The sequence below is a fragment of the Hypanus sabinus genome, chromosome 4, assembly GCF_030144855.1.
Source record: "Hypanus sabinus isolate sHypSab1 chromosome 4, sHypSab1.hap1, whole genome shotgun sequence".
NCBI classification, from domain to species: domain Eukaryota; kingdom Metazoa; phylum Chordata; class Chondrichthyes; order Myliobatiformes; family Dasyatidae; genus Hypanus; species Hypanus sabinus.
The window spans coordinates 119,797,126-119,822,004 of record NC_082709.1 but is presented as its reverse complement, the minus strand read 5'-3'; the positions used below and the strand labels follow the sequence as shown (position 1 = coordinate 119,822,004).

Here is a 24,879-nt window from a genome sequence, read left to right as displayed (position 1 = left end):
AGCCGGTCACGTCTCTTTAAAGGGGCTTGTGGACATGCGTGCTGTCGGAACTGGAAGCTCCGGGAGCTATCCAAGTGCTGAAATGCAACTGCTACGTTAAAGCTCCTATTGCTCCAGTGGCTGGCCCGCTCTCCATTTGAGCCGCCCTCCAGCCCCTTACCCCAACCCCCACTATCCCCACCCCTCTGAACCCCTGGTATACCGAATATGGTGCTGTCGCTTCCCGGGAGGTGAGACGAAGCTCAAACGCTTCCCTTAACATGAAGTTTGATTCCTCCAGTTCCCTGACGTCGTGTTTACGGAGGGGCTTTGGGAAAAGATGCCATTCTGACGCTCTTCACTCCCCGCAGCAGCAGCGCGATCTCCAAGTCTCTTACCACACGATGATACTGAGGACTGATGTCCTGCATTGTTCCCTCTCCGCCTGCATCAACCCAATTCCGTCTGCCGACAGTTTGGGTGGAAAGCGTTGGATCTGACTTTCCTACACGATCTGCCGATTATTTTTTTAGGAAGGGGTGGGGTGGGGTGGGGAGGGACGTTATTTCCAGAACACTGCCCTCGATACCACACAGACAGAGAGATAAGAGTTTGGCGGAATGAATCGACCAGTTGTGAAAATCCTGACAACGGTGTTTGCGTGCATCTTAGAAACAAGCAACTTCAGGTATGGCTGTCATTTATCGGGGGATACTGCACGGATTGTCTGGCGTTTGCACCTCTCTGCTTTTCTGCACGTTAAAAGCACAACCAGTTCGGCGATTCGAACAATAGGGAATTGCCTAGCACGTATGACAAGAATTTCTATGTGTCTTAATCCTGTGAGCATACACTGGAGTAACAAAGCATCTCCCAGCATGCGGAGAAGGGGTCTGTGACTGATGGAAGCCCCACTATTGTTGTACACGGGCTAGAAGTTGATGTCTTAAACGCGAGGTTACCTCGGCGTAAAACTGCCCCCACACCACCTTCCGCCCCCCTAATTTGATGACCCCTTTCTTTCGTGGAGGGCGAGAACTGTCCCCTCTCATTCGCCAGCCTGTGATCTTTAGCGGAAGTTCTGGAAATTCCGTATTATTTTCTGTTCCCGAAGCTGTTTTCTGATAATCGCAAGTGTTTTGGAAATGTAGCCTCGCGATTTCATTTGCTTTCTCGATGTTTGGGCAGAGAAAACCAGTTGATTGGTCCGAACATGTGTAAATAATAGATGGTCCCCAACGAATCCATCATAGCGCTCACAATAAATGAAGACCGCCAGTATTAAGTATTCATCTGTGCATATGTAGGGAGGGGAGGTCTGATGGTATGGCTCTGTACTACTTTTTATGCATTCCAATTGCGTCCAAAAAGCTTTGGTAATATGGCTTTCAGCAGCTTGAAGCGTGTTTAGATTAAAATCGGTCTGATATATATCTTCCTCTGAAAGCAACCTTTGGCATTAATTTTAAAAGTATGAGCTTTGAGGAAAATGTGTGTGCAATTGAAAAGGAAATCAGGTTGGAGACACTTTTTGCTAGACACATTAATCATTCATTTGACACTGGGAGAAGCCCAACATATTTTCATTCAAATTGGCTGTCTTTTTCCAGCACAACACGGCGCAATGTCTGTGTATTTTAAGCACATTGTCAGCGCCGATCGTTCTAAAGCCGATTTGTGTGTTCTTCAGGTTAGCCCTCTCCAAGGAACATGATTCCAGGTCTTCAACCAAACCGGCCTCGCAGACCATGTCCCCCTCAGATTTCCTGGACAAGCTGATGGGAAGGACGTCAGGATACGACGCCCGAATCAGACCGAATTTTAAAGGTAAAAAGGACGTTCAGTGTAGATTCAGCAGGAAGTACCCTGTCCATTGTCTGGTCCGTTCTGGAACTTCGCGTTTTGAATCTACTGAAGAATCAGTTGCGTAAGAGGGGATTTAGCGTAGCAGCTTTGTTTAGGCTACCTTTAGAAGACCCCTGTCGCCAACTTTGGACAAAGTGTAGCAACTTCAGGCTGCTGCATCTGTCCAATTCAATTTCGAATATCCCCAAGATGCAAACGTGACGTTATCATTTGGAAGTGCTTATCCGTTCTCCTGGCATGTTGGTGCTATTTTTCATATGTCAATGCATCCTTCAACCTGAATGCCTGGAATCAGGAAACGCGATGGAGTGGGGGGGGGGGGGGGGGTTGTTGGGGAATAAGCGAAGAATGTGCTAGTTCTCTGCCCTGCTTGTGATGTTGACATCATGTTCATTAGAAAATGCTGTTTTTGGAGGTTACGTAAACCGTGATAAAGCTAAAGAAGAAACTAATTAGTTCTCAGTATTTTATTCTCAAAGCCACAAACAAATATTTGAATTAAGAGAAAGGATTAGCTGTTGAACTATGTTGAACATTTGAGTTACAGACAACCCGTTTGTAAAGAAGAGATCACGATATATCTATGAATGCTTACAGTTAGTACTCCACCTGAAGAATATTAATAGATTTTGTAATTTTTATGCATTCTCAACAACATCCAAGAAGCTGCCATATAAGTGGAGCAAGCTGGTTAATCAGTGTGTAGTGTGGGTCGTGTATCTAGATACCAAATATTCCATAATGGATTATTGGTGTTCTTCAGATTTTGTTTCAGGGTAATATTCCTTATTCTAATACCTGCATATACAACATCACAAAAATGGAGTGATTTGAAGTCCTGTTAATATCGATGCTGCCATTGTGCAGATCGAGAAGTCTATGCTGCTTAAGTGTGCCTAGTAGAAATTATCAGATGCATTCAGGATTGGGTGAAACAACACATAGTTATGTTACTTGACTGATAACCCAGAGGAAAAACAGCAACTGGGCAATTTAGTAACAACTCAGTGAAAGCTAAAATGGAGCATCAGCAATGAGTACCTTGATACTCAAACTGTAATAATAACCTAAATTATTCACTGATACAGTATATTTGCGAGAAATCTGTCAATCTTCTCCAGTCTTGTCTATTGTTTGCTCTTAACTCTTAGAATAATGATGTTCTACTAAGCTATCAGTAAGAATAACAATAAAATAGATCAACCAGTGTTAAGCGTGGGATTTATAAACACCAAGTACATGTTCATCTCAGACAACTCTCTAAAGACCTCTTCATTGCTGGCTGCAGAAGAGCTTTATTGTTTTGTTGATCAATAAAATGAGGATGATTCTGGAAAGCCAGCACTGTTACCTGAATGTAATACTGATGAGAAGGGGCTAAGATACCATCTTGAACCCCTCAATCTATATGATGGATGCAGGATGTTAGGGACAGATATGCAGTCTAAACCTAGTGAGGACAAATAAGGCAGGATATATATCTGGAATGTGTGACTCAGAAGGGAACTGGCGAGAGATAATGTATCCATGAACCTACTACTCTAGGTGTCAGAGTTGATCGTTGAGAAGCACTATTGCAGGAGTCTTGGTGAGTTGCTGTGGTGCACTGAGCAGTCTCTGTGCATCACTGGCTAAACACTGAATGACTAAGTTTGTGGATTGGATGCCAGTCAGTCAGCGTGCTTTCTTCTGCATTTCCTGGATTCAGGTTCAAGCAAATGGAGAGCATTGAACAGATTTCTGAAATGAATTTACAGCATTTTTTTTACAGAATTAAGTTTGACTTATTTGGTGAAGCAATTTGAGTTATTGGGGAAGTCTCCTTCTCTTTCTATTCCCATTGAATATGTAATGAACAATTTAATAATTTTGTGTTCATTTTGAGTAGGTGTGCAGAAATACTGGTTAATGGTTTCATTCACATGATAGCAAAAGGCAACATGATAGTAAAAACTGATGCAAAGCATTCCATTATTTTACTTTATAGCTTTTATCAAGAAGCAAGAAGAAACAAACTGTTCATTAAAATGTGCAGGAGGATAGGAGGTAACATCTTTTCATCTAATGAAGAGTGTAGTCTGGTGTTGAAAGGGAGGCTGGAATGCTTGTCTCATGTATAAAATTTGTGAAATGACACCTTTTTTTACACTCTACAAGACTAAAAATTAAGACTTGGAGATAGGATTTAGCTGTAAAGCTCTTTTTTTTTAGCTAGCAGGGGTGCAATAGGCCAAGTGACACGTTTTGTGCTATGAATTTCTAAATTGCTATTAACCTGACAGTGGATGCATGGTTCCAGTCCCTTAACTTTGAATGATTCAGGGTATAAAGAGAGAGTTTCCAAAAAGTTCTCTGGAGATACAATAGTTTGCATAATCTACCTGTGACCTCGTGTGTTTCCTCTGCGTGATCTGGTTCCTCTAACATCCCTGTAATGTGCAGACTGGTAGATTAATTGGCCACTGTGAATTGCCCCAAGTTAGTGGTAGAATATAAGGGGTGGCATTTAATGGGAATATGGAGAGAATTAAGTGGGATTATTGTAAATTCATGATTGATACTCACTGTGAACTGGGAGGACTGAATTACTCTACATTGTTGCAGATATTTTTGGTGATATCTTCAGATTTGCTTATCTAGATATGAAATGGTGAATCAGTACTTTGTTGCTTTTAACTACTCAATTGCAATACTTCATCTGGACAAAAACAGGAAAAAAATGTTGTTAAATAAGTCTCAGTTGACAACAATCTTCGAATGAATGAATTGGCTAAATCGCAGTCCATCTATTCCCATAGATCGAGCAGCCTTTTGATGAAAGGTATTGTTTTCACACACAGATTGTCTTCATATGACTTTTCTTGAATTTAGTGTAAATATTCCATTTACAGCTATCAATAAAGATAGATGTTAATAAATCTGTCTAGCAAAATGGTAGTGTGTCTCTATGCTAGAGTTTTGAAATATCATAAGAAGGTACTCATGTATCATACAGTTATGGCAATTACAAAATCTCAATTTTGGCATGTGATACTTTTAAATATTGCAATGGATAATATGCTTTGTAAATTTCCAACAATATAGCATGAAACCATTGGAGGATATTAATTTTATAACAAAATAATGGTTATAAAAGCTATGGTTGCAAGAACACCTTAAAATGTGAATCCAGTTATTTAAAATTAAAGCACTTAAACATGATTGGTACACAATTGTATGTTTATTATAGACCACCAAGCAGTGAAGCCAAAGAAAGTTATGTGTTTGATAGAGCAAAATGTAGAGGCAGAGTGATATTAATGGATAACCTCGATTTTCCAAAGATGAGTCAAATAAAGGTAATGTAAATTGGAAAGGAGAAAGAATTTTAATTGTGCTAAGGATTGCTTCTGGATAAATATGGCTTTGGTCTAAAAAGGATGTGTTCAGAATTTACTTATTCAAAATGAAATTGATCAAGAGGTTGGATAATGGAAGAAAGCAACAAGAGAAGATAGATCATAATATAATTAGTTTCAGGCTTAAAGTGAAAAAGAAAAGCAATGGTTATAGGCAGATGTACTTCACTTGAAGTAAATGAATTTTATTGAGGCTTAAAGGGGAATAGCACAATTAAATGGAAAATGCATGTCAAAATGTACCTTGGACAAACAGAGGATATGCTTTTACCAAAACTGTACAAACTATGTTTTCAGAAATAAATAAAGCAAAACAAAGGTAAAATTCTTTGAATGAGTGAAAAACATTCATTCAAAGATAAAAGTTAAAATCAAGGTGCATCTAATATAATTAGCCTATAATGTCATATTTAGCAAAGGGAAAGTAAAATGCATATTAAGCAAATACAAAGAGAATCTAGCAAGCGATGTAAAATGATAAAACAAAATATCAGTTAACACAATGATGGGATCAATTGTTAAAAAAAAATAAACTCCCTGCTGAGCAAAGGAGAAGTAAAGAGGTTTTTCTTATTTACTCAAACTTATATGGTTGGGTAAATTAAGTGTTCAAGAACAAGAGGTGGAGAAGTAGGATATTATAGATCAGTACGAAGGTCTTAAAACGCTGCAGGGCTATTCAGTGGAAAAGTCACCAGACTTTTATGACTTCTATTTTGGAATGCATGGCCATAATCAATGTAATAGTCATCTGAAGGGATGGGGAGGAAATGACTTTGATAGGAAAATAGGGAGAATTAAATGGGATTAATGTAATAAGATTAAGTATTAAGAGACAAAGGAATGGATGATGTTGCTGATTAAATTAGATGAAGGAGGGTGATATGAAGTTTATGAGGTGTATAAACACCATTATGAACCATTAGGCCAAGTGACCTCTTTGTCTGCTGCACTTTCCATATAATGTATGAAAATTATATCCATTAATTCCACCAGAATATTTTGATGACATAGCAGAATATTGTCAAAGGAATGCAATGTTTATGGATTTAAGTAAATTTTCCTTTCATACTCTTTGCAATTTCTTTTAGACCTGTCATATAAAAAGTTGTGATAAATTCAAGGCATATTATATTAATGAGAATATTGTTAAATGCATAATTAGTCACTTGAAACCAGTGAGTAGTATGTACATATATCTTCTGACTGGAAGGATGTTAAAGTCCTCCAGGGGTCTCTCTGCTCTTACTTTATATGATCTGGACAAAAGCAGATGATATTAATATTTGAAGACATCAGAGGAATAGGAAGATTGTTTGCATGCAGATGGGTTGTAAGTAGCTTCAGGAAATTGATGGTTAGTGAATGAAGCAGAACATTTTTTGTTAAAATCTGATACAGAAAGAAAGAGTGATGTAATACATTTTTGGGAGGAAAGCAAAAACATAAAACTCTAAAGCCTTATATATCAGAAACATAATTTAGGTATTTAAATTTTAGAGAATGCAATGAAAAGATAATGAAAATGTAGAAAAAAAAGTTGAAGGACTCACCTTTATCAATAAGGCCATAGAATACAAATGTAAGGAATCATTTGTGAATTTGAATAAATAATCAGTTAATCCACAGCTCAAAATCTTCCACTTGTGCTAGATAAAGAAACTGTGTATCTATTGTTTATGATTGACCTTCTCCCTATGTCTGCGTTAGTTCTCGCTTTTTCAAGTAGGTGTTGAAGGTCCATAAGAAACCTAGAGAAGAGTGTACTAAAATGATCTCAGAGGTGAGGAAGGACCACAACATGTAGGACTCTAGTTTAATGCTGTGTGGAAAATGGCAAGAAATTGCTGGAGTCAGTAATGTACCATCCCACTTCAAGTAACATTGTGAAGTGAGGTGCAAATGTTAATAACCTGGCCTCACCAACATGAGTATCAAATTGGTAGGAGTAGCTGTTGGCTGATGAAATAGTGGTTGACAGGGTTTCACAGAAGAGTTGAATGAATAGTACCCTCTTCTCAACTGAGTCACAGAGAAAGAATGTCTGCAAACATCTTGCAGTCTGATGCGTAGTAAATGTGGGGTAGTGTAGATCTAAATTTTCCAAATGAGGCCCAAAGGGGGAATATTTTATATAATTTTAAAAGATATAATAGTAACAAAGCTACCTGCAAATCTACCTATGTTTGCTAGTCAAACAGCCTCCTTTTTGTTGATGTTGTAGGGCACTGATACAGCTCCACGTTCATATAGAAGGTGCAACAGAAAACAAGATTACTTTGCATAACAGGTTCATAATGCTGTTTATGTTCATAAGCTTCAATTATGCTACCAGACTTTGATGTACCTGTTTGAAAGATCCTGCTTAGGTACCTCGTGCATGTTCAAAATGAAAGTAAAATTGCACTCTGCCAATCTATGTGAGTCTTCAAAGGGTGAGTGCAAGACTGGTTGTAACCATTCAATATGTTCAAAGTGGGCAGGGTTGAAGCTGCCCCATTTTATTCAAATAGGAAAAGATAAGCAGGATTGATGAAAATCTGCAGTAACTTGAATTTGATAGGGCAAAAGTTGATTTTAAGGTCCAGAAATTAACATAATAGGTGATATAAGATCATCACCAAATTGAAGGGCACAGCTATCACTTGCATTGAATAGCTCCTCCCAAACTGCATGCTGTTCCAGCAAGAAACACCAAGGTAAAAGGTTAATGAGAGCACATACAAACTTCCTCCAAGTCATGCAGCAGACTGACTGGTTCTATTAGAACAAAGCACGCTGACAACTTGTGCACTCAATGTGCTGAGTAGTAATTGTGAGCTGGGATATATGCAATTTCCTTATACCTATATATGAAGGTCTTAATGTGGATGGATTGAAATTGTGGGAGAATCAAGTCCAGTAAGACTATGAGCAAAGACAAATATAGGTTCACTATACAAACTTAAGAATGAGCAATAATTGTGGACCTTGTCTATGATGCCTAGAATCTGTAAATGTATCAATCAATTTACCCATCTCGGTATTTGACTCTTCAAAAGTAGTATGCAAATTTTGCCAATCTTAATTCTTTAAAATTATTGTAGAAATGTTTCTGCATGACACTATCTAATTCTTTTTGTTGATTCTCTCAAACCTCCTTTAACATTCCTAAGTCCTTTGAATGCATTGTTGTCTCATACACCCATGCCTATCTTGCAACAGCACTGTAGTTTTATCTAGTTCACCCCACTGCCATAGCATTGAAACAGCTCTTCACAAAGTCACAAATGACTTCTGGTCATAGTAAAATATCACTCTATACTTCCTTTCAGCATTCCTTCAGCATTTGACATGATGGTGCAAAGCAACTTCTATTATCGTTTCTGTTGTCCAGTCTGGCAGCATGGCTCTTGTATGATCCTTGTCCTTCTCTAAATAGTAATTTTAATAATTTCTTTCTTCACTGTTGTGTTACTGCTTCTTGAGTAACCAGAGCATTATACTTAGTTTACTACTGAGTGTCATCCACCCACTGCTTTTGTTCCCCTTGCACTTGCTATTCTGATTTGTCTCAATTCTTGATCGAGCTCCAATATCGGACGAAACAACCTTCTCATTATTGTGAAGGCCATAATCCTTGCTGAAGCCCTTGAAAATGTCATTGTTACTTCTTGACACAATTCTTTCAATGATCTCTTGTCCCATTATGTGCTCTTCCTATAGATGAATTCATCTTTATAATTCATAAACCAGTGTTCCAGCATCACCCCTGTTTCTGCTGACCTCCACGTTAATTGATGATACTTCAGTTTGAATATTCTCATCCTTATATTAAGGTCCTCTTTTTCTGCCTCCTTCCCTAGCCTTGACATCATCAAAGATCTCCTTTTTCTTCCAGTTATAGGTCTGTGTGCATCTTTATTCCTATAGCATCTCTTAAAAGCTAATCTTTGATTAAAGTTTCAGTTATCTGTTCCAGTAGTTTTTGAAGTGATACTAATGTCCTTTCTCACATAGTCAACATTTCCAGGAACAATTCGAGGATGTTTTACTGATTTATCATCTACCAAATATCTTTCATATTTGAACTTATGCTGCCTGGATCTACCCCCAGAGCTGAATTTAATATTCTTTTGTTTTATCTCTGTGCCTTAAATATTTTCTATATTTCTACCTTTATTATTGGCTCTCAGACTCCTTCTTTCCATTGTCTCATCTAAGTTTCCTGATAACCTAGAGCTCTGGAGGATTAGTTTACGATTTCTCAATGAACTGCTTCAGTACTTGGAAATTCTGAGAAGTTTACTGATGCTGAGAACCATGCCCGTTACTCAAGGTGTATTCTATGGTTCAATATACTGTTGGTTTTAGTGGTTGCTATTAGCTTTGCTTGATATTGATCAAGTGTATTTACTCACCACTGAGTACACTAAGGCTACTTCTTTCTTACATTATTCAGCATATGCACTAGAACAGAGAAGATACAATTCAGCCTCAGTGGTATCTTATAATAGATTGACAATTTTTTTAGTTGAAACTGAAGGATGCATTACTGCCAGACATGATGAATGGAGCACAGCTTTCCTACAATCATAAATTCTCCTGATTAGCTTGCCTTTGAGCCTCCACTTTTGGCCTGCTGCACCATCTCACTACTTTGGCTAAGGGAAAGAGTTTGGCTTGTATGCTTGATCCTAGTTACTCATACTGAAAAGAAAAATTGCACTGAATTCGATCTTTTCAATAACATAACTTTGTAATTCGGCATTGTTCTAGTGTCAAAGTACTGTAAGGCTCATTGAGAAGTGTACTATTGTGTGTTCTCTCTGGGATAAATTTGCTCCCCTCTTTTTATTACAACTCTTACCAGTATCCAGTAAGGAAATGGATGGGTAAAGAAGAACATTAGAGTGAAGGGCTTGCTGAGAATAATAAAACTGATTCAACAGATTGTTGTGTTGCCAGTCTACAATGAGACCCCTCAGTAAGGTTATTGTATCAGATTAGCACATGTTGCTATAATAACGTCATACATGATGCATTTGCTAATTCCCTTTGATCTAACCTGTCTTGGCAGAGAAAAAAACTCTTAGTTCTCTACAGTTTGTATGTGCATCACTGACTAAGTGCTGATTGAGTAACTTGGTGGATTGGTTGGCTATCAGTCGAGTGCTTTATTCGGTTTCATATGCCTTCCTGTAGAGCACTGACCAGAACTACACACATTACTTAATTTGTGGCTAAACCAGTGTTTTATAAATTTGTACTGCACTATCTCTGCTCTTATATTCTATGCCCTGGCTCATGAAGGTTTTTATCTTCATGTAACTTAAGAGCTAGTAAATCAGATTATTGTAGTTAATTAATTGTTGGTTACTATTGTCGTGGTGGGTTAAAGGACATTCTTTTGTACACTATGACTTTACCAAACTCTGCTCCTGGTGCTTAGCACACTATTAACATGCCCATGGGTCATGCACTCTCAGCCACAAAAATAACCCTCCACCTTCATCTTCTGAACCTCTGCTTCCTATGACAAAGCCAAGTTTGGTTCCAATTTACCAATTTGTCTTGGATGCTCTGGGGTCTAACACTTTGAAACAGTATCCCATTTGTAACCTTTTCCAAAGCATCATATTCCTGGCCTGATGAACAAATTGTAATACGCAAAAGGGCACAGCAAACATTACCATACATCTTATTATGATCAGCTGACCACATAGATTGGACCAAAGTAGAGGAAAGGTGTAGGGAGAGTTGGAATCTTTAGCAGTTCCTTCAATATATGCTAGAATTACCCTTGTGCCAAATAAATAACCGAGAATAGAAAATTCAAACCTATTTGTTGTTACTGCCAGTGGAGAGCAGCATTCAACATTTACAGCTCACCAAATTCAGCTGAGACATTGCTTTACAATATTCATTGAAGACAGAATTTATTTAGTGTTGAGGTCTCACTGATCAGATCCTCTCAAGACAGCAGGTGTAAACTCAAAGACTATCCTGCCTCCGCTTCGCTGAACAAGAGGTCAATGGGTTGGGCACCAGCTTGAAGTAAAGGAAAGGTTAATCTTTTCTGGTGTTTGAAGGAGAGAAGAGCGGGGGAACAGACTAGTGACGTCAGAGAAGAATATGTCTCTGTGAAAGTTTGGAGAGCATGACAAAACACAGTGTTCTTAATGAGCTGGATCCTAGGGCACTGAGGTATTATTGGAAACTGCTCTTATTTGCTTCAGATGTGGGAATGGGACTGAGATTACTTCGAGGTAATTGATATTTGGTTATTAAAATGTTATTGAAAATGAAAGTGTTGTTGAAAAAAGCTTTGAAGTATGAATGAATCAGAAAGCTGAGACTACATTGTAGTGTTGTGCGTAGCTCTGGAGTCCCTACCAAAGGAAGATATACTTGCAGTAGAGGAATTACAAGGAAGGTTCTTGTGATGGGGATACTATGAGGAGGGATTGAAAAGATTTTTTCCAATGCCCTGTTTTTTGTTTAGAAAAATACTAGTTGATCTCATTGAACACATAAAATTCTTAAGAGCCTGGCAGGGTGGACACATTGATGGTGTCACTATCTCAAAACGATTGTGACTCCTAATTCTAAGTACTTCAGCCAGGTGCAACATTATTCCTGTAGCTCATGGTGGATTGTGTCTTTCAGGGCTGATACTTCATTTTTGACTGCTACATAGCAACTTGGCAGCAGTTGCACTGAATGGAGCATGGTTTCATCAGCAACCAATCTTGTCCTGTCTTTATTTATGTGTGTAAATTTCATTGTTTTAAACTTGCTTCTGACCTATTTTACCATTTTATGCACAGAATATATTCCATTTTGAGACTAAGTATATAATTTTAATGCATCAGATATAGGTGGTCTAATTTCTAGGCTTTGGATCTTCTATAAGAGCATAAGACATAGGAGCAAAATTAGGTCATTCATCCCAACGAGTCTGCTCCGTTATTCCAACATGACTGATTTATTATCCATCTCAACCCTATTCTCTTGCCTTCTCCCTGTATCTTTTGATGCCTTGATTAATCAGGAACCTATCAACCGCCACATTAAATATTCCCAATGACTTGGCTTCCACAACCATCTGTGTCAAAGAATTCCATAGATTCACTACACTTTGCCAAATAAATTCCTCTTCGTCTATGTTCTAAACTTGGTCATTCTCCATTTACATGTCTATCTATTTTTGTTCTCCTAAGTAGGCAGAAGGGCAGTTTAAGTTCAAATGGGCATGATCTTGTTTCTACATGGTAGAATCCTTCCAACATTTACAGCTTATTCTGAAGGGTTAGCCACTTTTCAAATTTATTTTCGCTATTTTCCTGCTTCTTTAGTTGGCTTTCATGTACTGACTTGGAAGTACAGTGCCAAACCTTGAAATGAATGGTAAATTATGAAACTCATTCTTCTCGATGTCATTACAAATTTTCTGTCTCTTTAGCTACTTCATCTGCTCTAGCTTCCAAAGGGAGTGTCTTGGGAATTTCTTCCCTGATTATAGGAACAATCTGTTTGATCATTCTTGGTTTCTGTGCATGAGGTGCAAATGTTGTCAGAGTCCCTGGAGTCTTGCCAGGAATCCACCAAACGAATATCATGAACTTCAATTTAGGAAAATAAATCAAGGTTGCTCTAGTTTGGAAAGGAAAGCAGAAATTGGAGAAAGGTTTTGTCCAATATTTGAAAAAGAAAACATATTTGGATAACTACTCTTCTTTGTACACTAAATGGAGGTTCCGGAAGTTATTTAGAAGAGGCATGTCCCATTATGTTGATATTTGTTAATATTGTTGATATTTGATTGAGGTATGTTTCTATGAGTGATATCCTAACCTTGATTTAGTCATCCTATTTAGTTTTAATCCTAGATTTATTTTGTCATGGGTCATTTGCAATAACTTAGACAAATTGGATTCCATTCTAATCCAACATCCATATATCAATGTTTTAGCAGAAAGACTCTTCAATGTTTTTAGAAATGGGAATGTAAACTAATAGGGTGCACATTAGTGTAGCTAATAGAGCCATTGCCTCACAGCACCTATTACTCTGGTTCACTCCTGACCTCCAGTTTTATCCATGTGGAGTTTCAACATTCTTTATGTGACCTGTAGATCTCTTATAGATGCTCCACTTTCCTCACACACTGGAAGATGAGTAGGTTGCTGGTTTGATTAGCCTTTGTGAACTGTCTCAGTGTACAGATGAGTTGTAGAATTTGGGAAGAAAGTTGATGGAATTGGGGAGAATTTTAAAAAATGGATTAGAGCAGGATTGGTGTCTGTTGGTCGATGTGGCCTGAGGTCTTGTCTCTCTGTTGTTTGTCACTCTGTCACTCTATTACTCAATGAATATAATTGGCCCTTCATTACACAGCTTGTGCTCTTCTGATCAATTCACATGAGGACACTGCTTCACAAGAAGGATCTATGGTACAGATCCACTAGAATTATATCAGGGCTGAAAATGTTCAATTATGAGACCAAAATATATACACTAAGCATGTGTTCTATTGAATGTGGAATAGATGATTTAAATAAGTTGCTGAAAGTAAATTAGTTAATGGAAGCCTTCTTTCCTCTTCTTGCCAATTTTGTTAATAGGGCAGCCTATGTGCCACACATCACTTGCAAAAAGCATCATGCTTCTGAAAACAAATTTCAGTGTTTTCTCCATTGATCAGTGAGATTACCCAGCAGTAGCTGAGCCTTACCAGAGCAGAAGGATGCCAGATTCAATTCCCGGTCTTTTCTGAATTAACTGGCATTGACTAGAGAAATGCCATGGCAAGTCCACTATGTCACAGAGTGAATCCTGTTGATCCGTATTTACATTCTGTTTAGCAATCTTACTTCTGTTGCTGCATATTCCTCAGCACTAACATAGAAGGGAAGAAGGTCGGAAATCAGGGACGAGAGAATGAGATCCAAAGGTTTCAGTCAGGAAAGAACAGGAAGGTTGGGAAGTGAGAAAGTGTAGTAATAGGAGTTTGGCCCAGAGATATGGGGTTCAGAGGAGAAAGGGATTGGGATCAATGAAGTTGTGTGGGAAACAAGGCAATTGAAAAGGTGGGTGGTGTGAGCTGATGGACTGGGGAGAAACCTGCAGGAATACCTGTTATGTTAGTGAGATCAAAATGATACAGTTTTGCTCCGCTGGTCCCACAAGCGGTGATGTGAAGGCATTTGAAGGCACAACAGACTGCAGATGCTGGAAACCTGGATCTACATATCAATGCTAGCTCTTGCTTCAACCATCCCATGACCTATTTACACTGGCAATCTTCCCTCTTTCTTTCCAGTCCTGATGAAGGGTTTTGACCCAAAATGCTACTGCTCATTTCTCTCCAGGGATGCTTCCTCTTGCTTTTTGTGTGTTGCTGTGGAGGCATTTGTGTACTGAAGCCAATACTCTCTGACAGGATTTGCTAACCCAAGCAGCCTGGGTTAAATATAAAATGGAGATCAAATTTAACATATGTAGCCCCAATAAATTATTTGCATAATTAGTACAACTTCTGGGGAGTTTAAAACCAGAAGAAGGAACATTTGATGTGGGCTTAGTTTAGTTCTGAGATTCTCAACATCTCACTTGACACAAATCCACATGTTATGGGAGTCTCAGTCTCACCCCAGCACTGTAATTCACTTTGATGTGCTCAATAATTTATAAGATAGTTAAATATTCAATAATTAACTGCATGTAAAATGTTGGGCCAAACAAATTCTAAAGCACTATCTGTAAGATAACCAATGCGGAGGAGTTATGATTGAAGCAAATATTTTGTTTTGGGTAAATTAACATGCTCCATCTAGACTTAATTAATACAATATTAATGATTTGTAAAATGCTACTTCTTAAGTGTATAAATTATTGTTTTAGTTTATTATTTCACTCAAGTATGGATTTAATGAGAGTATTGGTGATGGCAAGTGAAGAACCTGCAAATCAACAATAGCTATGTATTTATATTTTTAAAAACAAAGCATGTAATGATTAGAGAAAGCCCTGCAGTTATGGTGAGGACTAAGGATGACAGAGATTCAACAGAGCTGAGATAACAAAAGACATTGCCCCATGCTGCCATCCCAATCTGTATTTAAAGAAGAAACTTCATGTGCTGGTGGACAAAGAAGAGCTGACGAAAAGAGGACTGATAAAAAGGGGATTGACTTAAGGAATTGTTTGAAGATAAAAGAAGAATGTGTTAAGGGAAAGGTTTCCAAAGACCAGGATCCATTGTTGGTCAAAGATTCAATCCAGTAATCTTCTGGGGATAAAGTTGTGCTTAGTGAAGTAGGCCAAAGACATCAATAAACAATTAGTGGAGCAGTGCTGTGGGGACTTAAGGGAAGTCCTTTATTATGTGAAATGAAGTGCATGATTGTTTTTGATAGTGACATTAAGAGCAGGTGTGAATGATGTTTTACGGAGAGAAGGAAAGCCTTGATTAGGGATTCAGTGGAGGCTTATGAGCTCAGATTCTTCATCTCTGAGCTCAAACTTAAGTGGTTCTGAGAACTAAGTATCTGCTGAGGTCAATATGGGGTTTTGATGATTCTAGGTTTCAGTTCGACTGACTTTCAAAGAAAATAGAACATAGCTGGCCTTTCAGTGCACAACATTGTGCTCACCTATATAAACCTACTTCATATAAACCTAACCCTTCCTTCCTACACCACCCATAGCCCTACCTTTTACTTACATCCATGTGGTTATCTAAAAGTCTCTCTTGTTTCAGCCTCTACCACCATCTCCAGTGGTGTGTTCCAAGCACCTACTACTCTCTTAGACTTTCGTCCATTTTCCTGAAACAGAGATCCCCTGGTATGGCCGTGCCACCCTGGAGAAAAAGGTAGTATCTGCCCATTCTAGCTATGCCTCTCATAATCTTATACACCTCAATCAAGTCATCTCTCATCCTCCAATGAGGAAAGGTCATCCTTGCCTCATAAGACATATTCTCAAATCCTGGAGGCATTTTTAAAATCTTCTTTGTTCCTTCTCTAAGACTTCCATATCTTTCTTAAAATTAAGTGATCAAACTGAACACGATACTCTAAGTTTGGGGTGACCAGAGCTTTATAGAGCTGCAATATTATTTTGTGGCTCTTGAACTCAGTCCCCCAACTGACGAAGGCCAGATCACCATCTGCCCTATCAGCCCCAAGATCCCTCTGTTCCTGCATACTATTAAGAATCTTGCCATTAACCTTGTACTTTGTTTTCAAGTTCAGTCTTCCAAAATATGTCACTTTACACTTTACTGGATTGAACTCAATTTGCCATTTCTCCGTCCAGCTCTGCATCTAGTCAATATTCCTTTGTAACCTCCAACATCTTACCACACAATCTACATCTCCACCAGTCTTCATCTCATCTGCAAATTCACTCACCCACCCTAACCCTTCCTCATCCAAATCATTTACAAAATCACAAAAAGAAGGGTCCCAGAACAGACCCCTTCAGACCACTACTGGTCACTGACCTCAGGCAGAATATACTCCCTCTACTAACACTCTCCGCCTTCGGTGGTTAAGCCAATTCTAAATCATGCAGCCAAGCTTCCATGGATCTCACGCCTCATGACTCTGAATGAGCCAAACAAGATTGCCAAAGACCTTACTAAAATCCATAAATACCATGTCCACTGCTCTATTTTCATCAATTTATTTTGGCATCTCTTTGGAAAAACTCGATCAGACTCATGAGCCATCACCTGTCCCTCACAAAGCCACGCTGACTATAGCTAGTAAAGTTATGCTTCTCCAAATGCTCATGAAACCTGTTCCTGAGAATCCTCTTCATTCATTTGCCATAAAACTCATAAGTTCCACTGGTTTATAATTCCCAGTGTTATCTCTGTTACCTTTCTTGAACAAAAGAGCTACATTTGCCATCCTTCAATCCTCTGACACTACTGCTGCAGCCAGTGAGGATGCAGAGATCAACAACAACACCCCAGCAAACTTCTGCCTCACTTCCCATAGTAATCTGGGATATATCCCATAGTAACCCCAAGGATTTATGTTTCCAATATTGCCTCTTTCTTTACCCTGGCATGCTCCAGCACATCAGCATCTTCTACACTGACCTCACAATTATCAAAGTCCCTCTCCCTTGTGAACACTGAAGCAAAGTATTCATTGAAGACCTCCCCTATCTCCTTGAAATCCAAGCATATGTTTCCTATATATCCTTGAGTGCCCTTAGCCTTGTTCTAGTCATCTCCTGTTCCTCATGTATATGTAGAATGCCTTAGGGTTTTCCCTTATCCTACCCTCCAAGACTTTCTCATGTACCCTTCTAGCTCTCCTAAATCTTTTCATGAGCTCATTCCTGACCACCTTATAACTCTCAAGACCCCTGTCTGATTTTTGCTTCCTAAACATTAATTTAACCTCCAGCCTTCTCTTGACTAAATATTCCACCATTCTTGTCAGCTTCACCCTGGCATTCTTTTCCTGCTTCAATGGGAAAATTTATTCCTAACCCCATGTGTTTCCTCCAGATGATATTGGAAAGTATTTAAATGAGGAAGGATTCATTATGATGGTATTAGGCAGGAACTTGGAAGGAAACTAAGTTGGGAACAGTTGTTCTTAGGGAAATGCACAGCAGAAATTGGGAGGTATTTTCCCACATTTCTGCCTAATATCATCATAATTAGCCTTCCTCTATTTAAATATTTTCCCATATCATCTGTAGGAAATTTCAATTTACCCATGTTTTTATCTCTTATTGGCAATGGAAAAGAGTTGATGTGATCCTAAAATCAACAGAGGAAGTATTTAACTATGACTGATACTTACAAAACACATACAAGTCATTTGAATGATGTCTGAGCAATACACTAGGATACTGAAGATATTAGATTTAGGGTATTGTATTTTTAAACACCGTCACCTTTTAACCGCAGTTTTCTTATGATGTATCAGCAGATGCCATGTTCATCCTCACAATCAGCCAACATAATTATTTCAGATCTAAACTGTTGTTTTTGTTACACTGAAGCCGTAGCAAATATCACAGCTTCTAATTGTAGCTCTTATATCACAGTTCTGAGTGCAGCCTTTGGCATCTGCAGAACCAGTATATTATTCTCAAATTTTCTATTTTTTCTTTTATTTTGTACTGCTTATCTAAACTACATGATATTTCATGGAATTGAGGAGTTAAATATAAATTAAGTTACAGAACATATTGCAAAAAAAGATCAAGTTCTTACTTCTTACTCAAAAATATAGTTTTGCGTGATATTATAAATAGAAAATCAAATTTTAGGATGATTATCTTTCATCAAACTTAAGTAGATTTCTAAGTGAACTCTCGATTGTCACAGCTTCATATGCTGCTTATTCATATCAATTATCTTCTGAAGGTTTCAGTGTAATGTTTAATCAGACACTGCCTCCATGAATTTAGGCTCACGCATCTCTAACCAAATTACAGCTTCAAGGCTGGCATCATCTGTCAATGTGAATGTCCTAGTGACTAAAAGTAGGTCAAATCCAACACAGCCAGTTACCGCCTCATTAATCAACTCTTGAACTTCAGCAAAGCGATGGAAGGCATCTCCAACAGTGTGGTTAACCAGCCTGTGTTAACCAGCAATATGTTAATTGATGTTCAGATGTTCTGCTGCCATTACTGTTTAAATATCATTATTATTCTGAACAAAATATGAATAATAAAATAGAAAAAACTATAGAGGTGTGAATAACTAGCCTTTGGCTGAGATTGGTATCAATACTCAATGAGTTCAAAGTAAAACTGCAGTCCGTGGGTATCTAGAAGAAAAATGTCCACTGGCTTGAATCATGCTTTGCACAAAGGAAAATGACTAGCCGTTGGAGTCAATCACTTCAATTCCAAGACTTTGCAGAAAGATAAGTTTCTCATACCCAGTGAATGACCTTCAACTGCAGAATCAGTGACTATTTACCAATATTGTCCAGGACATTCGCTATTTGCTGATTATTGCAGTGTTTGTTTCCAATTACAACTCCTCAGGTAATGAATTTATGCATGCCCGCCAGTAGAAAAATGATGTTGCTGCTTCAGCTAGTAGGTGGCAATGCAGTTTGTTTTGTAGGAGAATCACTAATCAGGTCCCTTCTGCTGGAAAGTTTATACTTCTGCCAGTCTTTTCTCAGCAACATTTACCTGTTTTCTTCAACCCTTCAACCTCACTTCTCACTCAGCTCCACATAATGTCAGCATTCTGCATTTTAGGTATAATTGTAATAGGGAAGTGTAAATAGGCCAACCACAAAACAGCCCCTCCTATTAGCTGGTCTGAAGTTAGGTAACATCTGTGAGAAATATATCATGTGGATAGGCAGACCCTTTTTTCCCAGGACAGAAACAGCTTATACGAGGGGATATAATTTTAATGTGATTAGGGGAAAACATAATAGTGATATCAAAGGTATTTTTTTTACACAGAGTGATGAATGCATGAATACTCTGCCAGGTCTGGTGCCATAAGCAGATACATTAAGGACTTTTAAAAAACTCATAGGTAGTCACATGGATAACAGAAAAATGCAGGGCTATGTAAGATGGAAGAATTAGATTGATCTTAGAGTAGGTAAAAAATCAGCACAACATTGTAGGCTGAAGGACCTATACTGTGTGGTAATATTCTATGTTCTATCTGTATAGATCTGAGTCCTCAATTCTGCTCTGCCACTTACATAGAATTAAGGGGATGTGTAAGACTTTAAATCTGGCTGGATGTGTGTAGCTGAACGGAACTCAAGAAGCTTAAAACCAAGTCAAGCAAACCTACTTGATGTGCCCCATCCATCACATTCATTTCTTCTAACTCTATCATATGCTGCGGCAGAGTAGACAAACAGTAGGATGCATGACAACAACTTTCCAAGAGTTGTCTGACAACATAATCCAAACTACCGATGACAAGGGCAGCAACTACTACTGAAGGTTTGCCATCTACAAGTTCATCTCCAAGTCAGATCATTATGACTTGGGAAAATAACTGCTGTCCCATTAGTATCACTGGAATGTCTGTCCCTTTAGCATGTTGTAAATGTCTTCACTGCATGAACAGTGAGAACTGAAGAAGGCATCCTACACCATCCTCAGAGAAACTTGGAATGGAAACTAAGTGCTGACTTCCTCAATGATTCTCACATGTTGTGAATGGGTAAAAAAAAAATGCTTCTAGTTGTAAATCTGTAAAGCATCCTAATATTTAGTTACTTACTGCCTATTACGCTGCTGGTGTTCAGGGCACCAATGAAGGTCCTACATTGCTGGTGGTTCAGGTCTTCCTTTATCATGTCAGTTGCTTCCTCTTGGCTTTCACTCCTGTCAGTCATGCAAGTCCTGGGTGGAGATTCAGGAATGCTATTGTGCCCAGATGTAGAAAGAAACTTCATTGCAGTTTCCATAACAATTTTGTTTGACAAGTCAGGGTTGTTAGCCCTGAACTGAACCCCCAAACCCAGAGGACCAGTGGACCACTCTTAGCCTGGCCTCCACCCTTTGACCTGTTTGACAGGGGTGATGGTTCCAGGAGCCAAAGTTTAAACCCCTGACTCCAGCCAACATAGCTCTCCAGGTCATTGAGGAACTCAAGCCTCCAAACACTATGTCAAGCTTATGGTCCTCCTGGAGGATCCTAATATTTAGCAATGCTATAAAAAAAATCAGTAGCTCATTGAAACTCACAATTAGATATTCTAAGGAGCAACGCATGAAAACTGCTTCATATTAAAGGCAAAACTATGAACAGTTAACTATTTTTATGTGGTTCTGCTTCTTTGAACAAATGTGGTGAGACAGTCTAAGTACCTGTATATTGAATATCACCAGGATAGACCTCATCAGAGTAAGGAGTTTACAGCTTGCTACATGCTCCATGCAAATCTGCATTGAGTTGACCCTTTGGTGCTTATGCTCAGTTTCCCTCCTTCTACAAACTTGGCACTCTCAGCATTTTCAACTGTACAAATTTATCAGTCAGTACTGTTTTTCAAAGATCCTTGAGGACCGTTATTTCCAAAGAAAATGTCAATAAATATATGTCATGGAAAATTTACTTCAGTACAGAAAGCACCCAACACTTTGGGTGTGATTTTTTTACAATGTACTTTTAAGGCAGCATTATACCAGATTGTATTCCATGGATATTGGCTGACCTCATGCTCCTTTCCAATGCAGCTTGTTTGCATTCAGTTTTCCATCAATTGCAGCACTTCCTCTTCAGCTTTAGCTGTAATGTGTCATTGATGGAGAAATTTAGGTAGCCTGTTCCCTACTGAAGGTGCCCGACTGAATTGTGGAAATTAACTAAAGCTGGTGGTACAGCAGCATCTACCTCCCATGTTCCTTCTTTCCTTAACTCTTGGCGAAAACTCTGACACAAGAATGCAATCAAAGGCAAGAGCCAGGAAGATTTACCACGTTGAAAATTGCTGTGCTGTCATTATCAATAGGATGCCTCGACAGTATATTGAGGGCCACATAGGAAAGGAGAATAGATGAAGATAATAGACGATCTACTTCTCAAAGAGATCAGCAAATAAATGGTGGAACTGATTTGATGGGCCAAACAGCCTTTGCTGTTTCTCATAGTAGTACTGAACTTGTTTCACATCTATTTGTTACCTCACAGAATGCTAGGCAGTGAATAATTCTCGCAAATCTGCTTAGATGTTTTAAACAACATTAATTAGTGCTAATTAGTATGTAAATTATAAACTAAAAGACCTGCATTTATCTGGTGTGCTATCTGTCACAAATTCAGATTCTCCAATGCACTACCCAATAAAGTACATTTTTTAAATGTAAGGGGCAACATGGTGGCATACTGGTTAGCACAATGCTTTACTGTACAAGTGATCCAGGTTCAATTCCCATCACTGCATGTAAGAAGTTTTTACATTCTCCCAGTTACCATGTGGGTTTCCTCTGGGTGCTCTGGTTTCTTGCCTCAGTCCAAAGACATTGGCAGGTTCATCTTACATTGCAAATTGTCCCGTGATTAGGCTGAGATCAAATCGGGGGCTTGCTGTGGAGCACGGCTCGAAGGGCCAGAAAGGCATTCTCCACACTTTATCTCAATAAATAAATTACAATGACTGTTTTGTGTTCAGCTTTGCCACAGACAACAATGCTATAATGATCAGATAATATTTCTTCTCTGCAACAATGATCGAAGAATGAATAAGGACCAAGATGACACCATATTATATAATGCCAATTTATTTAATACAAACATCCCCAAGAACGGCACACAGGTAGACACGGTACTGAGGAAGGCATATGGCCTTCTTTAGCTAGGGCATTGAGTATAAGAGTTGAGATGACATGTTACAGTTGGACAAAATGTTGGGTAGACCACACCAGGACTATTGTGTGCAACATAGGAAGGACAGGATTAAAGAAGAGAAGGCACTGCACAGATTTCCATGTGTTTTGGAGTGCTCAAGTTATCCAGCAAGATTGGACAGGATAATTTTGTTTTACCTGGAGTGAAAGAGGCTGAATCGGTGTCTATTTCCTGTCATAGGTATGTATAAAACTAGAAGGCATAGGTTTAAGGTGAGAGCGAGGAGGTTAGGGAGAATCTGAGGGGTAATTTTTTTCACACACTGAGTAGTTGGTACCTGAGATGAGCTGCTACACAAGGTGGTGGAGGCAGAGATCAGTAACAACTTATAAAAGGTATCTGGACAGATGTTTGAATGAACAAGGCTTGGGGAGATATGGAACTAAAGTAAACATAGTATTAGTATGAATAGGTATGATGGCCAGCATGCAGGGGAGCAAGGGGAACTACAGGACATGAGAGAGGAGCTGTCCAAAGTTGATTAGAAGGGGACACTAGCAGGGCTGATGGCAGAACTTCAATGGCTGGAGTTTCTAGAATGAATTCAGAAGGTGCAGGATCCAAAAGAAGAAGTGGTATTCCAAAGGGAGGATAAGGCAACTGTGGCTGACTAGGGGTCAAAGACAGCATAAAAGCAAAAGAAAGGTCATATAGTAGGGCAAAAAATGACTGGGAAGCGAGAGATTGGGAAGCCTTTAAAATCAACAGAAGGCAACTGAAAAGCAATATGGAGAGAAAGGGCACAATATTAAAGTAATATAAAAGCAGATTCCAGTATTTTTTTCAGATATATAAAGAGTAAAAGAGAGATTAAAGAGAATGTTGGACCACTGGAAAATGACGTTGAAGAGGTAGTAATGGAGGACAAAGAAATAGCAGATGAACTGAACAAGTATTCACAAATGCAAGAATGTCAGGCAGGAGGTGCTTGGTAAGCTGAAAAGTCTGAAGTTAGATACATCACCTGGACCAGATGGACTACACGCTAGGGTTCTGAAAGAGGTGGCTGAAGAGATCGTGGAAGTATTAGTTGTGATCTTTCAAGAATCATTAGATTCAGGAATGGTTCTGGAGGACTGGAAAATTGCAAATTTCACCCCACTTTTTAGAAGGAGGGAGGCAAAAAACAGGAAATTATAGGCCAGTTAGCCTGACCACAGAGGTTGGGAAGAAGTTGGGGTTCATTATTAAGCATGAGGTTTGGGGGTACTTGGAGGTCCATAAAAAAATAGGCTGGAGTCAGCATGGCTTCCTATTGGGAAATTCTTGCCTGACAAGTCTGTTAAAAGCCTTTGAATAAATAACAGGCAGGATAGACAAAGGAGAGTCAGTGGATATTGTTCATTTCAATTTTCAGAAGGCCTTCAACAAGATGCCACACATGAGGCTGCTAAACACAATAAGAGCCCATGGTATTACAGGAAAAATATTAGCAATGATAGAAAGCTAGCTGACTGGCAAGTGGCAAAGTGTGGAAATAAAGGGGGCCTTTTCTGGTTGGATGGCATGACTAGTGGTGTTCCACAGGGGTCAGTGTTGGCGCTGCTTCTTTTTACATTATATATCAATGATTTGGATGATGGACCGTTTCGCTGAACACCTACGCTCTGTCTTCTAGAGAAAGCAGGATCTCCCAGTGTCCACACATTTTAATTCCACAGCCCATTCCCATTCTCATCCCATGGCCTCCTCTACTGTCAAGATGAAGCCACACTCAGGTTGGAGGAACAACACCTTATATTCCGTCTCGGTAACCTCCAACCTGATGGCATGAATATTGATTTCTCTAACTTCCGTTAATGCCCCTCCTCCCTTCTTATCCCATCCCTTTTCTTATTTATTTGTTTGTTTGCTTGTTTTTTTATTTATTATTTTCCCTTTTTTCTTTTCTCTCTGTTTTCTCTCCCTGCCCCTCATACAATCACTCCTTGCCTGCTCTCCATCTCTGTCTGGTGTTCCCCTCTCCCTTTCTTTCTCCCTAGTCTCCCGTCCAATGATCCTCTCCCTTCTGCAGCTGTGTATCCCTTTTGCCAATCAACTTTCCAGCTTTTAGCTTCATCCCTCCCCCTCCTGTCTTCTCCTATCATTTTGGATCACCCCCTCCCCCTTCCACTTTCAAATCTCTTACTATCTCTTCTTTCAGTTAGGCCTGACAAAGGGTCTCAGCCCAAAATGTTGACTGTACTTCTTCCGATGGATGCCGCCTGGCCTTCTGCATTCCACCAGCATCTTGTGTGTATTGCTTGAATTTCCAGCATCTGCAGATCTCCT

The 24,879-nt window shown here is 39.0% G+C and overlaps 1 protein-coding gene across 2 annotated transcripts in view; it reads left to right on the top strand.

The window, feature by feature from the left end:
- The first annotated feature begins 599 nt into the window (after positions 1-599).
- glra2 (glycine receptor, alpha 2) overlaps positions 600-24,879 on the top strand; it is a 215,707-nt gene continuing 191,427 nt past the window's right edge. For both annotated transcript variants that reach the window (XM_059966154.1, XM_059966153.1), the window contains exons 1-2: positions 600-667; positions 1,670-1,806. In XM_059966154.1, coding sequence (XP_059822137.1) covers positions 600-667; positions 1,670-1,806 — 205 coding nt within the window. The remainder of the gene's footprint in view (positions 668-1,669; positions 1,807-24,879) is intronic.